We start from the raw sequence: 21,643 nt of genomic DNA, 5'->3' as shown, positions 1-21,643 counted from the left end.
ACCTTCTGTGGGAATATCCTTCCTTGTTTTGGGCTCACTAAGTACTCTTGTCTGTGTTTCAAAAACGTCTATTATATGTCACTTGGTCAACCCACTGTTGTATCTGTCCCCTGAGGAGAGGGACCAGGTTGCTTCCACTGCAGCATGAGAGGGGTGTGGCACATAGGCCAGTTGCCTTGCATCAGTGGCCAGGAGAGACCCACTGGCCATCAGGGACTGACACCTCTGTTGAAACTGATCCTGCTGTCTCTTTTCTATGTAAGTAAAGTGTTGTGGCAAACTTTTTACTTAGTGACTCCAAACTCAAGATGCAATGGGCAGAAATGTTTGGAGTCCTCCACGAGACTGGTTACTGGTGCATGTAACACAAAAATTTTGTGGACACAAAAAAATTCTGTCTCATGACTGGCTAGTGCCTACTCCAGCCTTAACCCACACTACATTGGTCCTCTGCCCCCTTTGTAGGCATCAAGTGAGAGAAGACAGCATTGAGATCCCCTCAGAGTTTAGAAGATGGTAATAAACTAGAGAATGAAGGAATGAAGCAAGTTTTGATTTAATCTTTTCCATTGCAGCAAATTGTATTAAATGACAATGTATAATGCAGAACTCCAGATGCTAAGAGACAATAGGGAACAAAATTGGACATGGTTCTTGCTCTCATAAATCTGGTCATACAGGAAAGGACAGGAAAACTAGTGAGAATTATTCAACTGAATGTAAATTTATAGCAGGGACAAGAGCTATAAAAGGGAAATACATGATGCTGTGAGAGTATTTCATAAGAGGGCCTAGCCTGATCACAAAAGGTAGGAGGAGTTTCTTAAAGAAGTGGCAGATGAGTTGGAAAGAAAAGGGTGAGTTAACAAAGTAAATAGAAATTCCCAGGGAGGGGGAGGAAAGAGGGGTGGTCCATGCAGAGAGGTGCACTGGCTTAGCGCATTTAGAGAACCAAAAGAAGACCAATGCAGGCAGAATGCATGAGAGTGCACAGGACAATGAAAGGATGCAGGAAGAATCAGACCCTGCTAGGAGTTGGGGTTCATGCTCAAGACTTTGAGCTTCCCCCTGGGAAAAACAATGAACTATTTTAAGCAGAGAGGTGATATATTAGACTTGCATTTCAAAAGATTACTCTGGCTGAGGTTTGGAGAATGGATTAGAGGGTGGCAAGAGTATGTGTTGAGGACAGGTTAACAGGTTTTTTTGATTTCCAGTTTAAGGTGACAGTTTGAATACAGGTATTTACTCCCATTCCTTCCAGAAATCCTAATAAAATGATAGAAAAGGAACTTTTGAAAGAAGGAAAAACTGATGCGAATGAAGATAACAGAGTAGGAGGCAGCAGTGATAAAATTTTGTGAGCAGAAAACAGGTGGATAGGTCCTAAGTTTTTTTGTGAATCCAGGAGGGTTGAATCCTAAATTGACAGAAAAGGTAAGAAGCAATCTGATGTGCACCAAATAAGTCCTAAAGGCCTTAGAAGCCCTCAGTATCTTTTGCTGGGGAAGGAGGTGAAAACAGTTGGCTGAACATTAATTTGTAAAGCACTAAAGATAGGCACCTAAGACTCCTTCTTTCTAGTACCAAGAAACCTGTGTCTACCCCACTAGAGCAGAAGACTGAAAGCTTATTCCCTGGAGAGAGTCTGACTAGGGGACTATGGGTACAAATGAGATCAGGGGTTCTATTATATAAAAGAAAGACAGTATGTAAATGATGAAACTGAATGATGAAACTCACACCCTTTCCCCACTAAACTGGGCAGCCAGGCTTAAATTCTCCAGGAAGAAGGTTCTTTCTGGGGAATCTGATCAGCACTACAAGAGAGAAGAAAGAAAAAATACCGACATGGGGTAATGCCTGAAGAAAGCCTAGGCAAATCACGGTATACATTGTAGCCCAGTCAAGGAGCCCCACCTGTCCTTCCTTCACTTGATATTAGCCAAAAGGCTGAGAAGCGATTCCCGCTTGTCCTTAAGCTTCCTATTAGCTTTTTTTTTTAAAGATTTTTTTTATTTATTCATTTGACAGAGAGAGAGATCACAAGTAGGCAGAGCAGCAGGCAGAGAGAGCGGGGGGAAGCAGGCTCCCCGCCAAGCAGAGAGCCTGATGCGGGGCTCCATCCCAGGACCCCGAGATTACCAGAGATCACCATTGAGGCGCCCCCTAGAGCTTCCTATTCCCTTTTTTAAGTGTGCCCCACTCTAATATGCAAACATCACATATATGAACATACATATACATAGATATAATACACATATACATAAATAAAAACAAAAAACATAACTGAAAAAACAGAGATTGTGCAGATAGAAAAAACTTTGAAACACTATCAGTTAATGTCCTCAAAGAGATAAAATATTGCATTCATGAATACCAGGATGTTATAAATGAGATATAGTCAGAAAATAAAAAAGCTCTTAGAAATTGATTAATAATAGTGGAAATGAAAAATTCAAGGGAATGTTTGACAGAAAAATCTTGGAAATTTTTCCAGAAAGTAGAGCAAAACAAAATAAATGGAAAAAATAATATAAGAAAATAAGCAAAATAGTCTTGGAGGTCCAATATCTGAAAATAGGGCATCCAGAAAGAGAGAATAGGAAAAATGAAAGATATTCAAAGGAACAATTAAAATCAACAAGTGCTCAACAAAAAGAAGACAATGAAACACCCCGAGGATGCCTGGGTGGCTCAGTGGCGTCTGACTCTTGGTTTTGCCTCAGATCACGATCTCGGTTGTAAGCCGGAGCCCCACTTCAGAGTCTGCTTGAGATCCTACCCCTCTGTCCCCTGACCCCCCAAATCATGCACAGGCTTTCTCTCACTTTCTCTCAAATAAATACAATAAAATAGAAAAAGGCATTGAAATACCCCAAGACACATCACTGTAAAATTAAGAAAAATGAATACAGAGGAACAACCTCAAGACTTCCAGAAGGTAAAAAAAAAAAACAAATTTAAACACAAAAGAATCAAAATGGAAGATTTTTCAATGGCAATGTAGAAACAAAAAGAAAAAGAAGCAGTTTTTCTTTTTATTTTTTTAAAAGATTTTATTTATTTATTTGACAGACAGAGATCACAAGTAGGCAGAGAGGCAGGCAGGCAGAGAGAGGAGGAAGCAGGCTCCCTGCTGAGCAGAGAGCCCTATGTGAGGCTCGATCCCAGGACCCTAGGATCATGACCCAAGCCGAAGGCAGAGGCTTTAACCCTCCGAGCCACCCAGGCGCCCCCAGTTTTTCTTTTTAAATACACCTCCAAAATTCTGAGGGGTATTTCCAAACCAGAACTTCATACCCAAGAAAACTATTAAGTAACTGTGAGGGAAGAATAAAGATACTTGTAGATATGCAGGTCTCAAAAATTTACATCTTATGCATCTTTTTTCAGGAAGTTGATGAAGTATTTACTCTATCCAAAGAAGGAAGTAAACCAAGAAAGAAGAGAATATGCAATACACTTAACTTGAGATCTCTTAAACACTCCACTTTCCCCTTCCAGTTTAATAGATTGCATAGTCTTTTCATTCTTGGTTTATGTGTTTAAGAGCATAGATGCCTGAGGGGCACCTGGGTGGCTTCTCAGTTAAGGGTCTCCCTTTGGCTCAGGTCATGATTTCAGGGTCTTATGATCCAAGTTCCATGCTGGGTTCCCTGCTCAGTGGGGAGTTATCAGCTTTTCTCTCTCCCTCTACCCCAACCGCCAGCCATCCATACAGTATGCATGCAAGCATGTACACACTCTCAAGTGATTGAATAATATCTTAAAAAAAAAATAGATGCCTGAGGCAACTGAAGCAAAAATAAACAAGTTGGGCTACATCAGATTAAAAAGCTTCTGCACAGGGGCGCCTGGGTGGCTCAGTGGGTTAAGCCGCTGCCTTCGGCTCGGGTCATGATCTCAGAGTCCTGGGATCGAGCCCCATATCGGGCTTTCTGCTCAGCGGGGAGCCTGCTTCCTCCTCTCTCTCTGCCTGCCTCTCTGCCTGCTTGTGATCTCTCTCTGTCAAATAAATAAATAAAATCTTTAAAAAAAAAAAAAAAGCTTCTGCACAGCAAAGAAAACCACCAACAAAATGAAAAGGCAAACTACTGAATAGGAGAAAATACATACAAATCATGTATCTCATAAAGGGTTAATATACAAAATATATACACAACTATTACAACTCAACAGCAAAGAAACAATCTGATTAAAAAGGGGGCAGAAGGTCTGGATAGACATTTTTCCAAAGAAAACATACAAATGGTCAATAGGTACATGAAAATGTACTCAACACCACCAATCATTAGGGAAATACAAATCAAAAACCACCTGGGTGGCTCAGTTAGTTAAGTGTCTGCCTTCAGCTGGGGTCATGATCTTGGGGTCCTTGGATCAAGCCCCAATCAGGCTCCCTGTTCAGTGGGAAGTCTGCGTCTTCCTCTCCCTCTGCCTGCCACTCCCCCTGCTTGTGCTCTCTCTCTCTTTGTCAAATAAATGGATAAAATCTTTTAAAAAACCACAATGAAATCTTACCTCACAACTGTTAGACGGGTTATTATAAAAAATAAAACAAGTTTTGGTGAGGATGTGAAGAAAAGGAAACCTTTGTGTGCTGTTGGTGAGAATTTAAATGGGTACAACCATCACGGAACCTTCCACGGAGGTTCCTCTAAAAACTAAAAAGAGAACTATTATATGATCCAGCAATTCTACTTCTGGGTATTTATCTGAAGAAGATAAAAACACTAACTCAAAAAGATATATGCACCTTCACACTTATTGTAACATTATTTATAGTAACCAAGATATGGAAACATTAGAAACAACCTAAGTGTTCATTGATGGATGAATTGATAAAGAAAATGTGATTATATGCACATATATAGGAATATTATTTAGTCATAAGAATACAATCTTGCCATTTGCAACAACATGGATGGACCTTCAGGCATTACACTAAGTACTTAGAAATAAGTCTGACAGAGAAAGACAAATACCATATGATCTCACTCATGTGGAATCTATTTTAAAAAATGACAAACCCCTCTCCCCCAAACATAGAACAGATTGGTGGTTTGCAGAGGTGGGGGGGTAGAGAGTGGGTGAAATGGGTCAAGAGAGTCAAAAAGTATAAACTTCCAGCTATAGAAAAGTCACAGAGATGTAATATACAGCATGGTGACTATAGTTAATAATACTGTATTGCATATTTGAAAGTTGCTTAGAGTAGATCTTAAAAGTTCTCCTTAACAAGAAAAAAATTTTGTGACTATATGGTGATGGATGTTAGCTAGACTTACTGTTATGATCATTTCTCATTACATACAAATACTGAATTATATTGTACACCTGCAACTAATATAATGTTATATGTCAATTATACCTAAACAAAAAAATAAAGTAATAATGCCTAACACTGAAAAATTAAGGTTTAAAATAGGTAATTGCAGTGATTCATAAGGGAGAAGGTAGCATTTTAGGGTGATAGTGATGTAGAGTTTTAAAAAAGTAAAAGAATTCAAGGGATATTTGGGCAATTAATTCAGGGAATATTTAGTAGATTAAAAAAAAACAAGAAGTCTAGACTGAAATGGGAAGATGAAGAAAAGCATCGAAAGTGACTTTTAGATATTTTAGATATATTAGATATTTTAGGTATTTCAGATGGGATGATGGTGCCATTAACTGAGATATAAAAAACTGGAAGAAGACAAGGTTGGAGTTGGGGGAGTGATGAAGTTCGTAGGTTGTTTTGGAGACCTTGAATTAAAAATGCTTCATTCCAGAGTGGAAATTCTGTTCAGAGCTCAGAAAAGATCCTTGGCCTGGATATATATAGATACATGAGTCATCTCCCAAAACTGGTCAATGATGTCACAGATATGGTTGACATCACCCACAGGGAAACCAAAGTATGAGAAGAGAAAAAAAGTCTAGGACTGAGCCCTTGGGGATTCTCCATATAATATTTAGGTGAAGGAAGTTGAGCCAACAAAGGACAAAGAGCAGGAATAACCAGAAAGTTTATTCTAGGAATAACCTGGAGAAAAACTGCCTGTTCCATCATGGAAGCCAAGGTCAGTGTAGAATATATTGTATGTGATGCAGCAGTTCTAGTAGGGACTAGAGTAACACCAAGAGTCTGAAGACTGGGAAAGAGAGCAGGGCTTAGCACACAAAGTGCTTTGATTGTAAGATCATGACTTCACTAATTCCCCTTTCTGACCACAACCTCCATTTCTGCACTTTGCATTTTTTCCCATCACATTATTTGTAATATTTTAATTAATTAATCCTCCTCACGGACTTACTTGCCTTTCCCTTCTCTTTATTCATGCCAAGGAAAGCACAGCCAGGGATTCAAGAGCAGCAGTAAAGAATCAGTGTCCAAAGTGTGGGCTCTGGTATCAAATTACCGGAGTTAGAATCAAGATCTGAGCATGATCTTAGGAAGACATATATTGTTTTCTAAGTCTTGGTTTTCTCATCTGTAAAGTAGAAGTGATTATAATGGTCCCAATTTTGTTAAATGAAATATTACACTGCCTGACACATGAAAACAAGCAATTAATATCAATTATTTAAATTATTATATGGTCCCAACTCCCACAAACAGAATTCCTATAACTTCCTTTTTTTTTTTTTAAGATTTTATCCATTTATTTGAGAGAGAGAGAGAGAGATTGAGGGAGAGAATGAGCAGGGGTGGGGAGGGCAGAGGGAGAGGGAGAAGAGACTCCCTGCTGGGCTGGGAGCCCACTGTGGGACTTGATCCCAGGTTTCTGGGATCAGACTCAGATCACTGAGGATCACTGATCACTGGGATCAGTGTCTGGGATCAGACACTCAACCAACTGGGCTACCCAGGCACCCCAATTCCTATAACTTAAATTTCTACCTATATATTTTTTTCCATATTCAGTCAGAAGATTTTTATCTGTTCCCAGACATTTCTATCTTCCTATGTCACAATCCACCTAGCCATCCTAGTCAGAAACTGAGTGATCCTTATTTTTGTTTCTTCTCTTTTCTTTGTCCAAGTCATAACATTCTCATGATTGTTCCTCCTAAACAGCTCTTCCGTTCATCCTCTCCTGCCTCTCCCTCTTCCATTGCTTTAATTTTTTAGTGTAGGTAAGGCATGGTGCAGCACCTATCTCATTCCAGGTGTTCAATAAGCATTTGCTATCCCCTTTGAACTCATCCTCTCATGGATTTTGATACACCTTTGTAGGCTGACATTAAACCATGTTCTCCTTAGTTTCATCCACTTCTGTGGATAATTCTCTCACATTTTAGCTGGGTGATACTGGGTATGTCCTTAAACCTGGTAAATGCACTGTCTATTCATAGGGTTGTTAAAAAGATTCAAATAATGCATATAAGAAGTTTAGCACTATACATGACACAGAGAAAATATTTGCTTTCATTTTTTTTTAAGAAACAGTGGAAATACCTCTGGTTCAGCTCAGCTCCTTGTCTTCTTCCTGTCTTAAATCTGAATGTTGGTATCTGGTTTGAGGGAAACACACTCAACTAAGAGGAAAAGCCAAGGAAACTGCAGTGATGACTATCTGACATCATTGAAGGAAGACCAGTGACCACCTATCTCCATACTTCTCATGTTTGTTTTTGTTTAAGCCATGCAAACTGGCTTAAACTATGTGATCTATTTACTTGCAGCAAAAATATCGCTAATGATATAGTCCCAATTTATGCTTACAGTTTTAGCTAACATTCTTTCTGCTATCCTTGTATAAGTAGTTTATACAGATGAACCCACAATATCCACAGTTATGACAAACCTAACTGTATTTTGAATCCTTTCACTACAACTAAGGTCTTTATTTAGCTCTTTGGAGTGGGTTTTTGTTTGTTTTTTTTTTTTTAAGATTTTATTTATTTATTTGACACAGAGAGCAAGGGAGAGAGATATACAGAGAACAAGCACAAGTAGGGGGAACAGCAGGCAAGGCAGAAGCATGCTCCCTGCTGAGCAAGGAGCCAGAGGTGAAGCTCGATCCCAGGACTCTGGGATCATGACCTGAGCCGAATGCAGCTGCTTAACCGACTGAGCCAGCCAGGCGCCCCACTTTGGAGCAGTTTTGTTAGGTGTAATGCCCTAAGGTCTTAGACAATCACAGTTCCACTGTCCATGGTATACGATGGCAGTATCATTTTGTTAACTAAAGGCAACAGGTTTGTCCTACACGTAGAATGCCAACATTTTTCTCCGTCTATTCCACAAAGAAGCCACTTAATAAACTGAAAAGTTAACAGGTTTTGGAGCTGGCTAGATGGAGATAAATTCTAGTTCCACCATTTCCTAAAATGCTTTTTTTTTTTAAGATTTGTTTATTTGAGAGAGCGAGAGAGAATGAGAGCAAGTGAGCATGAGAGGCGGAAGGTCAGAGGGAGAAGCAGACCCCCCCCACCTCCGCTTAGCAGGGAGCCTGATGCGGGACTCCATCCCAGGACTCTGGGACCATGACCTGAGCTGAAGGCAGTCGCTCAACCAACTGAGCCACCCAGGTGCCCAGAATGTTACTTTCTCGATCTTCAATTTCTTTCTTTCTTTCTTCTTCTTCTTCTTCTTCTTCTTCTTCTTTTTTGTTAAAGGATACAAAAAGGGATAGTATTCCCTCAAAGGGTTATTATGAAGAATTAAGATGAATGGTGCCAAGAACTTAGTATAGTGCATAGTGTGGGACACAAGAAAAACCATCATGAATGGAAGCTCTTTTATTGCTTTAATTACATAGGAGGCAATGAGTAAATATTGCCCCAATCCCTTCCACGGAGCATATAACAGTATGCACTTAATTAAAGAAGACTAGAATTAAAAATCATCCATACAAAGCTTTTGCAGATTAATCTCAACTATTCTGACCATACCCTTTCTGAGTCTGCATTAACATTTGTATAGTCACATGTTTTTTTAAAATCTTATTCAGATAAGTAATTTTTTCACTGTCAACTAGACACTCCAACAATGCATAATTACTCAAAAACGCTTTTTAGAATTTGTCTTTAAGGAAGAGTTTTCAGAACATATTTCTCCTGTGTCCTCTACTGTTGATATGAGTGACTGAGTGAATGCTGGTCTATTGGGGAAGGCCACATGAGAAATACTAGGCCTGATGGGGGTTAATGGTTAAAGTTATCTAACTTAACTTAGATGCATTTTCAACATGCATTAAGAATTGTGTATGTATGTATTTTCCTTAATAGTGACAAATCATTTTTACTGCAAAAACATTTTTTTGAGAAAGTCAAGTTTGTTTCAAGCTACTACTGATGAATAAGGGGCTAAAAATTATGCTGGGTGATTGTATTGGGAGAGTGGAAGGTGTGCAAACAAAATGAAACAAACAAAATGCAACAAAAAACAGAAGTGAGATTTAAACATTAAAACATAAAATTTTCTTTTATAATCTATAAACTGGCTCTAAAGGTAATTCTAAAATATTTTGGTGTTTAGTGTTAACAGCCTCCAAAGGTGCTTGCTTTGAAAGGCAATATTCATGTATGCGTAAATTAGGTTAAAAATTAGATTCCTTCTTTATTGACAAAAGACAATCTCATTATATATGCATGATTTCCTTTATCCAAAACAAGGAAACCAGAAACCCAAAGAACATTATGCCAGGAATGATCTTTCTTGTTTTTTTAAGCCAATCTAGCATTGTATATTTCAAATCAGTGGGTTTTCCCCTACTTTTCTGACAAACGTGTTTTGACAAATACACTGTTGTAATGTCTTCTTTCATGCGAAAATGGCTTGGTCTAAATAAATTCTGATGTAAACATCATTCAACAGCGTAATGAAACAACTTACTCTTAATTTGTGTAATAAACTCAGATACTGTCTTTGTTGTGGTATTCTATTTACCGACCTCCTAAACTGACAGCACATCTCGGCAATGGGTCGCGTCTCAGAGTTTGAAACATTTTTAAAAAGCCAGTTGCGGCCCGCCAGCCTACAGGATTAGCGTGCCTCTCTAACCCATCCTTTCAGACAAGCCAGCTTCCCGCGGCTTTGCTCACCTAGCAACCAGGCAGCAACTGCAGACACTTCCGGATCCCCAGGCGGAGTTGTCCAATCGGCTCTACAGATTCGCCCCAGCGGCTGATGGGACGCCACAGACTGCGCGGCCGCGGGCGTCTGCACCATGGTGACGGGCGGCGGGGGGCCCGGGGTAGCCATGGCGGCTTGGTCTGTCTCATCCGCGGCTGCTGCGAATGTATTCCTTCTGTTGGTCTTCCCGCGAGTCTCACACGCCCAGACCTTCTCCTTTCCATTCCTGCAGCCAGAGTCGTGCGGCCACAACCAGTACTTCGATATCTCCGCGCTGTCCTGTGTCCCATGCGGAGCCAACCAGAGGCGGGATGCCCGAGGTGAGACCGTTCAGGGTGGGCCCTAGCCAAAGCTCGAATACAACGCCTTGTTGCTGCCCTCAGTCCCTGGCGTGTCTGAAACACCTTTTATCGCCTTCGGGAACAAATTTTCAGGAAACTTAACTGCCAAAGCGTAAGAGATGGGTTTGCTTGGAGGATTGCAGCTTGCACACAGTTGAAGTTGGGGAACCCAGAGTAAGCTACGCCGTGAGCCAGCGCCAATAATGAATTTCTCCGCGTCAGTCCCCCGCTTCTCATCAGAGGGGTCTTTCGGGGGGCATCTGGAAAGTCGCCTACCAAAGACAGAAAAGAGATAGAGAATTAGCGAAGTATAAAGGAGTAGGTCACAGGACGGGTTGGGGAGGGAACGCAAATGAGCGCTTATAAACTTTAACTCTTTATTTTGCTTTTCTAATCTTAGAAACCGAGAGCTATAAGGGACCTAATCACGATCAGGTCCAGTCTTCTCATTTTACGGATAAGGAAATTGAAGCCCAGTTGATGTTGTAATATCTTATTTGTCACCTAAATTGTGGATCGGAAGAACTTTTGTCTCCTTGCCCTCAGTTTCTACCCGTGTATTTTCCCACTATATCGTGTGTCCTTAATATAGATTTCCTTAGGACTTATCTCTTTTATTATCGAATATTACTAATTGCCCTTGAAATCTCTTTAGATTAAGCTTATTTCTTTTTTCTTGAAACTTCCACCATTTGGTCCTAGTTCTCCTCACTGAAACTGCTCAGAATAAGACTTTTTCCATCTTCTAAAGTCTAGGATGTTTTTCAATCTTGATTTGGTCACCCATGGTGTTAACTTTTTGCCATCTTCAAACTTGATATGTCCTCATTTAAGTCATTACATAAGACTAGTCAGGCTCCCCAGGTGAGGAAATAGGAATGAGAAAGCGTTTCACAGAGTCTTAAAGTGTGAGGTGGTAGCTTCATACTTAAGAACCCAAATATCCTATGCATTCTACCACATAGATTCCTATGGGATCTGTTTACACTTGACGTGTCCTTAGAGAATGCTGTCCTTACCTATCCAGCAAGTTGAATAACGGTTATAAAGTCTACTGTCTGTTCAGAGAAAAGTAGCCATTTATTTGAATCAGGATGATTTTGCTAATTAAGTTTTGTTTTGGTAAAGTAAATTTGAGATCATTGAATATATGTGTATGGTTGGATGAAATAGAACTGTAAAATTTCCCATAGCAGTTAATGAATAGTTTGATTATTAAAATTAAAGTTCAGTACTTTAATAATTGAGTTCTGCTTGCAGTTAAAGTGGTAGGAAACAAAATACCTACTGTGTGCCATACACATTCTAAGCGCTTTCCATATAATAACTAATTTAATACTCATACCAAACCTATGAGGTAAGTACTGTTATCGTTCCCATTTTGCCAAAGTGGAAATCTAGGCACAGAGTTCAGTAACTTGCTGAAGATCACACAGCTAGCTAAATAGCAGAATTAAGATTAGAACCCACATAGTATGTTTCTGGATTTGCTCTTAACAACTATACTGCTTTTTAAGATCTTAAGAATATTGAAAGTTTCCCTATTTGGAGTTTTATTATTTTTATTTACCAAGGTCAAAATTGGCTCTTTTCTTTTTAGGAACTTCATGTATGTGTCTACCAGGGTTTCAGATGATCTCTAATAATGGAGGACCTGATTTTATTTGTAAAAAGTGCCCAGAAAACATGGTATCAAATATTTACTTTAAAATAATTTTACTGTAAAATGTAGTAAATTGAATGTCTTTTTTTTTTTTAAATATTTTATTCATTTTAGAGCACAAGTTGGGTGATGGGGAGAGGGAGAGGGAGAGAGAATCCTTGAGCAGACTCTCTGCTGAGTGCAGGGCCCCATGCAAGGGCTCAATCCCAGGACCCTGAGATCATGACCTGAGCTGAAATCAAGAGCCACCTGCTTAACCAACTGAGCCACCCAGGCACCCCTTAACTGTCTTTATTTTTTGAGCTATGTTTTAATGCCATACTCTAATATATTCCCCAACTTTAAAATTATTTAAATTATTTTTATTTTTACTAGAGTAAATTTTGGGCAATCAGTGAAATTTTATGCAAACTTGGAAAAAACAAATGCATTGTCTTGGTTTTTAAAATCTGAAATTAAAAATGCAAAGCTGTGAAATTTGTCTTTATATTTTCTCACAGAGTGACTTTTTTTTTTTTTAATAGATGAATGATACATATAAAGAGCAAGTTGGGATGTATGTATATTTTGACTGGTACAGATTGAGTTCTGTCTTGGACCTGTTGTGTCAGCAGTCTTATAACAATTCATGTTCATAACGATACCTAAGGTGTAATAAGTTCATGAAATGCCAGTTGCATTATTAAATAGGTTAAATAATATCTGTTGCTGTCTTGTTAGTCATTATATCATAATTTTTGGAAAATTGGTAAATTAGCTACTATATATAATGATTTTTAATGAATGCAAATACATTTTGCAATCATTTTCAAAAATTAGGAGTCTTTGGGTCATCTGGTGGCTCAGTCACTTAAGTATCTGCCTTCAACTCAGGTCATGATCCCAGGGTCCTAGACTGAGCTCCACATCAGGCTCTCTGCTCAGTGGGAAGCCTGCTTCTCCTTCTTCCCCTGCTTGTGCTCACTCACTGTCTGTGTCAAATAAATACAATGTTTAAAAAAAAAATAATTAGGAGTCTTATGAGGCAGTTCTTTTGTAGTAATGTTTCTTCTCATTATCTGGATTAAAAAAATGGAATCTGGCAATTTAATAGTTTAAATTACTATTAAATTAATTACTATTAAGTTGATAGTTTAATTTACCTGTTGTCCTAATTTTATGGCTAATTTGATTTAACTTATAAGTTTGATTACCACTTAATACTTATTTTATGTTTTTGGAAATATTGACCATTGCTGAATTATCAATCATAAAAAGCTGCTAATATGAAATGGCTACAAAGCAAATTTATTCTTCAGTGAAATTACAAAATAATCATAATTTTTAAATAGTCCTCTCTAAATGTACTGCCAAATTAAGGAGCATTTCTTGATATATCCCTTTTCAACCAAAATTAAAAATAATTTCTAATTGTTTTGTTATTACCATTTGTTCTCTGTTCATTTTGGTTACATCCATATTTGGTTTTGCCCCAGGTTAGGAAAAACCATGTAAGCCCAATTTTGAATGATACCATATTATCAAAAACCCTTATTAATACAAACAATAGATAATTTATAATTTAGCTTTATAATTATAATTTAACAACTTTATTTACGTATTATTTGTATACCATAAAATTCAACCATTTTGAATCATAGTTTAATTTTGAAAAACTAATGTATTTGAATTATAAAAATTAGAATATGTTAGAAGAGGTAAAACCAAACAGTTAATTGGCTATCTGTTGATTAAATCCTTTTGAATTTTGTTGTGTTTTATTTTTGTAAATTGAAAAACTGAATGACAGTATTACTTTGAAAGTAAGGAGTCATTTTAACTGAAAATCATGAAGAAGAAAGCAGTGTTGCCCAGAGTTAACAGTAGTCAGTACATAGTGATCATATGTAACTTAATTTTGGAATGTAAGCACTGTTTGGCTGTCTAGGAAATTTTTATGTAACTCATATGTACATGATTTATTAGAATATTGGCTACAAATTATATACTGTTGTGGCTTTTTGGAATTATATCACTGATCAAGGAGAAATTTTACTTTTGTTTTGTTTTAATTTAGAAAGGTATTACTGAAGATGGCTGGAATTGCATTTCTTGCCCTGGTGGTTTAACTGCAGAAGGAAAATGCCACTGTCCCACTGGCCATATTTTAGGTAAGAAGTAAATTCTTTATGAAAAAGTAGTAATGAATCTTCACTTAGCTGGTTTGAAAAGGACATTAATTGAAATAGCTAGGTGAACAGTATTTTTTTTAATTGTCCAAAATTTAATGATGTTTAAGACAATAGTAGCCATTGAGAAGAGAATAAAAAGCACTCCCTGATTTAAAAAAAAAAATTCTCAGGACACTTGGCTGGCTCAGTTGGTTAAGTGTCTGCCTTCAGCTCAGGTCATGTTCCCTGGGGTTCTGAGATCAAGTCCTGCATCAGGCTCCTTGCTCACTGGGGAATCTGTTTCTTCCTCTGCCTGCCTGCTTCCCCTGCTTGTGCTCTCTCTCTCTCTCTCTTTCTCTGACAAGTAAATAAATAAAATCTTTTAAAAAAATTAAAAAATATTCTTTATAATATATGATTAGATTGATACTTCCTTAAAATAACATGATAAAGTATATATGTTTCAATTCAGAAGCCAACATGATGCTTAATAGGGACAAATGATAAGCATTTATATTAATATCAGGACCCAGATAAAGATGTACACGGTGCACTTAGGTAAGTGAAAGAAATAGATGGTAGGGTAATTAAAAAGGAGGTAAAAATCATTAAAAATTAATTTTTAATGATTTGATTATATGTTTAGAAAACCCAAGGGAATTACTAAAAATTACTATAAATAATAAAGGTTTTAGATACAAAATTATTTTCCAAAAATTAGTAGCCTTCTTCTTTCTAAACAACAATTCTTTAAAATGTATGAAAGAAGAAAAAAATCTCATCTACAGTAGCAACAAAAAGAAAAAAATGCCAAGCATAAATTTTAGAAGAAATGTATAAGATAAATCAATTGAAGAAACCTTAGAATGCTCCTGCAGGATACAAAAGTAGGCTTTAGTAAGTGAAATACATAGGATGTTCTTGAAGGGGAAAATTAAATATTATAAAGATGTCAGCTCTCCCAATACCAGTCTATTCATTTGATGGAACCCTGGTAAATTCTACTAGGATATTGTTTGTCTATTTTAGAGACTACACAACTAACTCTAAAATTTATCTGGAAAAAATATGAAAAACCAAGAATATTATGAAAAAGGAGAGAGGAAACAACCCTATCTGGTATTATGCACATTTTATAGCCGCTGTAATAATATGTATGGCTGGCATATGGATTACACATACTAATGGGTGGAACTTAAAGTAGAGAATCAAAATAGACCGAGTCTCAGTTGGAATATGATATGTGATAAAGGTGGCATTTCCTGTCAGTGGAGAAAAGACTGATTAGTAGATGGTGTTGGGGAAACTTGGAAAATACTAAGTTGGGTTTCAAACTTATTTCTTAAAGAAAAATAAATTTCAGGCCAGTCAAATATTTAAATACTAAATATGATTCTATAAAAGATCATGAAAGGGGAGACTGGGTGGCTCAGTCGTTAAGCATCTGCCTTTGGCTCAGGTTATGATCCCAGGGTTCTGGGATTGAGCCCGCATCAGGCTCCCAGCTCTGTGAGAAGCCTGCTTCTCTCACTCCCCCAATTTGTGTTCCCTCTCTCACTCTCTTCTCTCTCTCTCTGTCAAATAAATAAAATCTTAAAAAATCATAAAAAACAGGAAAAATTTTTTTAGTCTTGGCATGGAATAGGCCTAAGTATAAGGAAAAACCCAGAACCTACAGAAGGAAATATTGGCAAATTTCACTAAATACAAATTCTAAAATATCATGTAGAAAAATAATAAAGAACACAAGGAAAAACCCTACAAACTAGAGAAAAATTTATAATGCATACAATTAATAGAGGTCTAAGTTCTACAATATATATATAAAAAACTTCTATAATAATATAAGAACAAGAGGAAAAGCTGAAGTTAAACAATGGCCAAAAATCATGAATAGACTGAATTCACAAACAGAAAAACATTAAACATGAGAAACAAGTTCAACATTGCTCAGAGAATAATATTAATTAAAATTTTATTTTTAAAATAAATTTTATTTTTAACCTACCAGATTTTATTATCAACTTTTTTTTTTAAAGACTTTATTTACTTACTTGACAGAGAGAGACACAGCGAGAGAGGAAACACAAGCAGAGGTGGTAAGAGAGGGAGAAGCAGGCTTCCTGCCTAGCAGGGAGCCTGATGCAGGGTTCGATCCTAGGACCCTGGGATCATGCCCTGAGCCCAAGGCAGATGCTTCGTGACTGAGCTACCCAGGCACCCCTCAACATTTTTTTAAAAGATTTTTTTAATATGACAGAGGGAGAGAGAGAGAGAGAGTGTGAGAGAGCACAAGTAAGGGAAGCAGCAGAGGGAAAAGAAGCAGCAGCTTTCCTGCTGAGCAGGGAGCCTGACGCAGGGCTCCATCCCAGTACCCAGGATCATGACCTGAGGCAAAGGCAGATATGTCATTGACTGAGCCACCAAGGCACCCCTATTATCAACCTTTTGAACTTTGATAGTGTTTGCAAGGATACAAGGTAGTAGTTATTCATATATTACTGGGGAATTATAAATTGGTGCAGTCTCTATGGAGAGCAACTTGACAGTATTTATCCAATGCAGATCATCACCCAGGTAGGCTTTATCTAGGAATTTCCTTTTCTAGTGCAGGAAGATACATGTCTGAAGAAGTATATGCATGGCTTCTTATTGCAACTTTCGTCCTAAGACAAAATAACATACACAATGTCAAAGTCTGTTAAGAAGATATGAGTCATATAAACTGTCGTACATCCATGCAGGCATGTAGGATGCAGAAAAATATGGATTATTATATAGAAAATAATGCAGTTCTTCAAGTATTGCTAAAGAAACAAATCCAAGATACATTAAAAATGAAAAAAAGCATAGAAAAGTTTCTATGTATTTACGCACAAATGTTTATTTGAGTACTTGCTGTTTATTGGTACTGTTTTCTGTATTTGGTGAGCTACCATTTATGCTTTCTAAAAATTACAAATTCATATGTGCTATGCATACCCTATTTCTGGAGGAATGTACAAGGAACTGATAACAGTCTTGCCTCCAGGGTAGAGAATTGGGTATCTGGGGGAAAAGGGTGGGAAAGAGACTTCATTTTTAAATTCTTCTGTGCCTTTTATTTTTTATTTGTATATTATTTATTCAAAAATAATTTGTAAAAGAAATAAAAATCCAGGCCATCAATTTATTTAAAATCTAGTTAGAAGCCAGGATATGCATATGGAAAAATGATTTGCAGAGCAAGATAGCAACAAAATATTTTTATAGGAGCACATATATTAAATCATGAAATGAGCATTCTAGACAATAAATGTAAGGAAGAACTCACTTCAGCTAGGGTTGTCTGCGAAAGTGGGCATGAGGAGGCAGTATAATAGTGAGACCTTGAAGAATTAATGGTATTTCAAAAGATAGCAAGAAAGAAAACATTTCGGGCAGGAGGAAGAGTACGAACAAGAGCAATGTTATAAATATAAACATACTGTTATATATATGAACATATTGTTACAAATATAAACATCCAGATTGAATATGAAGGGATTATGGAAATAACAGTTTGCTGAGTTTAAAGGTGCATTGGTCCAGATTGTGGAAGGCCTTGAATGGTAGGGTGTTCTGTAGGCATAGGGGTTTTGTTGAGCTCCTACTAGGTGCTGGCCATTGTCCAGGGGGATGAAGGGTAAAGCAGTGAAAGAAAGACTGAACAGGAATGCAGTTCCTGTCCTCGTGAAGTTGATATTTAAAGAGTGGGGACCAGAAATAGAGCTGTGAAGAGGCTGTTGGGGTGCTGTAGACAGGTGGTGACAAGGACCTAAACCAGAGTTCGAACACGTTGTACTCAAAGGAGTAGATCCCAGAAATATTAAAAGGATGATAATAGACTTAGATGAGTGAAGGAATATGGGGATGAGGAAAAAGGAAGTAAAAAATATCCTTGGAATTTCTAAGTGGGGATGAAGGCGATGATGTTCACAGATTCAAATACAGTGTGGAAGTCAGAATGGAATGAGTTCTGAAATGACTTTTGACAGTCAGAGATCACTGATGTAGAAGCTGCAGTTTTAATGAGTTTCTGAGAATGGAGGCTAGATGCCAGGGGGGCCAGATGGTGGCTCTGACACCTAGTAACCCCTTATAGTTGGGTGACCGCTATGAAACCAGTATTTCACTATTTTAGAGGTTATATTACATCCTTACAATTTTCCATGGTGTGAGCTCCTTAGAGCCATCTTGAACTTTTGCTGTTAATTTGTTCTGTGGATTTGTAAGAGGGGCTGAAGGGGAGAGGAAGAATAGAAAGAGGGTGCATCTTACTTCTTACACAACTTCTTTCAACTCTTCCCATTTCTGACATAAGAAGAAAATGCTCAGATAACCAGGTAAGTAATTTTTAAAAAATAATTAATGCAGAAAGTACATATCATTAAAAATATCAAATAATTCATGAGGCTGTAAGATGAGAAATGAAAGTCCATACTCCCTACCTATTCCATTTCCCAAAAATTACCCTAGATAATCAATTATTTTTTCTCTATCCTTTCCAAGTTTCTTAATGTATTGCAAATATTTTGGAGTGTTTATTTGCAGTGTATTTTGGAGAGAGTACCATAAGAGCACATGTAGATTTATTGCTTAAAAGGGCATTTATTTTTCAACTTTAAAATTTTACTCTTTGAAATGAAAGAAATGTATGTATATGGCTAGAAATTTAAATGGTATAGAAAAATAGTAAAACTAAGTGCTTTCCCTTCTTCCCTCACTCTCACTCCTATTCCTCTAATGTAGTCATTATTAAGTTTTGTGTTCTTCCAAGAATGCTTTTAGTACTTATATGTCTCTATACAGTCCTGAAAATATTTATATATTGTCATACTTATTTATTTATAAATATTTGTTGACAAAATTAAAATAAATGTTAAAATAAATTTTTGAAACTTCATTTAACAGAAGGGCAGTTAAGCTAAAAGGCCATAGCTATCCCCAGTTCAGTACGAGCAGACTGTTGTCATCATGTAAGAAAATGGGTCTCTATGAAATCAGACTTTCCTCTCCAATTTTAAGTTCTTCAATTAAAAAAATGTTTATTGAGCACTAACTGCTAGGTGCTGGGATACAGCAATGAATCAAACTTAGGTTCTAGTGGCAAGAGGAAGACAATAAGCAAATGAATAGTGTATGCCAGGGGTGGTTAGTGCTATGAAGACAAATAAGGCAGGGCAAGGGAGAGAGCAAGTGTTATTTTACATGTATGATCATGGAAGACCTCTTTGGAAAGGTGACATCTGAGCAAAGATTTGAAGGAAATGAGGGACAAAGCCATGTAGATGACCAGGGGACTCAGGCTAGCAAGTATGAAGATCCTGAGATGGGAAAGTGTTGGGCATGTTCGAGGAGCAGCAAATACACTAATGTGGCTGAAGCAAACAAGGGTATGGAAAGAAGCAGATGGCTCTGGAAAGTTGGGGTGATTGTGTGCTGATCATGTAAGGCCTTTTAGGCTATGATAGTGACCTTAGAAATTACCCCAAGTAAGATGGAAGGGCATTGGAAGGTTTTCAGGGGATTGAAATGATCACACTTAGTATTGAAAAGCCCCATTCTAGCTCCTGCCTGGAGGATAGAACCAGGGCTCCAATTAGGAAGCTGTCATTAAAGTCCAAGTGATAGATGATATCCCTTGGCCTGGGGTAGAGTTGTGAAAGTAGAGAGAATAATTCCGTTTCTGGATATAATTTGAAAAAAAAAGAGCTAATAAAATTTGCAGATCTATTTTTTTAATTTTAATTTTATTGTTTTTAACATGCAATGTGAAAAGAAATAAGGAGACTCTAAGGACTGGGGCCTGAGTAAATGGTCCAATAGGATTGCCATTTAAGACGGGGATGACTATAGAAGAAACAAATCATTCACCTTTACTTTGGTTAAAATCATTTTTACCACTTTGTGAAAACTGAAAGTGTTATGGATAAAACATTATTGATAGCATTATGATTTGGACTAATGATCTTTGACCCATTTTCCCAATGCTGGTTCTCTGTTAATTCCCTTAGCCCCGAAGTAATTGTTGATCATTTTGATGTGTGTGCACATACACGTTTGTATGTCTGTTTCCTTCTAGAACCTTTTTTTCCTGTTTTTAAAATATACATTATAGCCACAAGAAATATAACTGGCATTTTTATATAAATGTTTCATACCAAAAATATTGTTCTACAGCATACTTTTTTCAGTTACCAGTATGATCTATAGATTACCTCATTCTTTCTAATCTACTCCATAGTATTTCATAGGTTGAATATACCATCATTTCGCTATTGTAAATATTTAGGTTTTCCAACAAGTAACTTTAGTAAATGTCCTTATACACATGGACAAGTGTTTCTGTAGGTTGGGTGTCTAAAAATGAAATTGTAGTGTTGAAGGTTATATGAATTTAAATTTTTTTTTTAAAGATTTTATTTATTTATTTGACAGAGATCACAGGTAGGCAGAGAGGCAGGCAGAGAGAGGAGGAAGCAGGCTCCCCGCTGAGTAGAGAGCCCGACACGGGGCTCGATCCCAGCACCCTGGGATCATGACCTGAGCCGAAGGCAGAGGCCTAACCCACTGAGCCACCCAGGCGCCCCATGAATTTAAAAAATTTTAATAGGTACTACCAGAAACCCTGAAGTTGTAGAGACATTGCAGCTGTCTATGAAACTACTCGTTTCTGCATCCCACTGTAATAGAAACATGCAGGTAAGAAGTAAAAAACAAACAAACAAAACAAAACTAGAGAAAAAAATACTAATTTATTATTATGATTTGGAAAATTAGTTTTTGTATTTCTTTATGTGGGAATGAGGAAGTCTTCACTTTTCTATACTTTGTTTTGGTGGTGTTTGACATGCCTCTTCTGCAGATCAGGTATTTTGAGAATTATTAGAACAATAATTACTAGTGGGCTTTACAAAGTATGTAGAAACTTATTTGCTGACTTTGAGTTATAATTTTTTTTCTAAATCGTTTAGTGGAAAGAGCTGTTAATGGAACCTTGTTGTCTCAAGCAACTTGTAAGCTCTGTGATGAAAATGAAAACTCTTTTACGGTGGCAAATGCTTTAGGAAACAGGTAAGCCATGTGCTGGGTGCTGACTTTTTAAATATCATCTTACATTTATATGGAATCTGTACCTTTTAAAAATACTTCCTATGTTATCACTTTCCTCACAATAACTCAAAGAAGGATGGAAATAGACATTGACACATAAAGAAGGTGAAGCCTAGAGAATGAAACTGATTACAGGTCAAGGCTTGGCTCAGTCTCTTATCAGTTGTTTGACCTTGGCAAACTTAGTAAGTCAGTCCTCTTGTCTTTAGAATGGAGATAAACCACCCACTTCATAGGCTTTTATCACAGCTCAGAAATCAATATGGGAATTTTTAGCGTAGTGTTT

The 21,643-nt window shown here is 37.3% G+C and overlaps 1 protein-coding gene across 1 annotated transcript in view; it reads left to right on the top strand.

The window, feature by feature from the left end:
• Positions 1 to 10,137: 10,137 nt before the first annotated feature.
• LOC111146619 (transmembrane protein 67) overlaps positions 10,138 to 21,643 on the top strand; it is a 50,410-nt gene continuing 38,904 nt past the window's right edge. The window contains exons 1-4 of the mRNA XM_022502253.1: positions 10,138 to 10,389; positions 12,011 to 12,099; positions 14,130 to 14,223; positions 21,219 to 21,318. Coding sequence (XP_022357961.1) covers positions 10,164 to 10,389; positions 12,011 to 12,099; positions 14,130 to 14,223; positions 21,219 to 21,318 — 509 coding nt within the window. The 5' untranslated portion in view covers positions 10,138 to 10,163. The remainder of the gene's footprint in view (positions 10,390 to 12,010; positions 12,100 to 14,129; positions 14,224 to 21,218; positions 21,319 to 21,643) is intronic.

This window comes from Enhydra lutris, unplaced genomic scaffold, assembly GCF_002288905.1.
Source record: "Enhydra lutris kenyoni isolate GAN:26980312 unplaced genomic scaffold, ASM228890v2 scaffoldscaffold14, whole genome shotgun sequence".
In the NCBI taxonomy this organism is placed as follows: domain Eukaryota; kingdom Metazoa; phylum Chordata; class Mammalia; order Carnivora; family Mustelidae; genus Enhydra; species Enhydra lutris.
The sequence above is the reverse complement of the archived record's forward strand: the minus strand, read 5'-3'. Positions and strand labels throughout refer to the sequence as shown.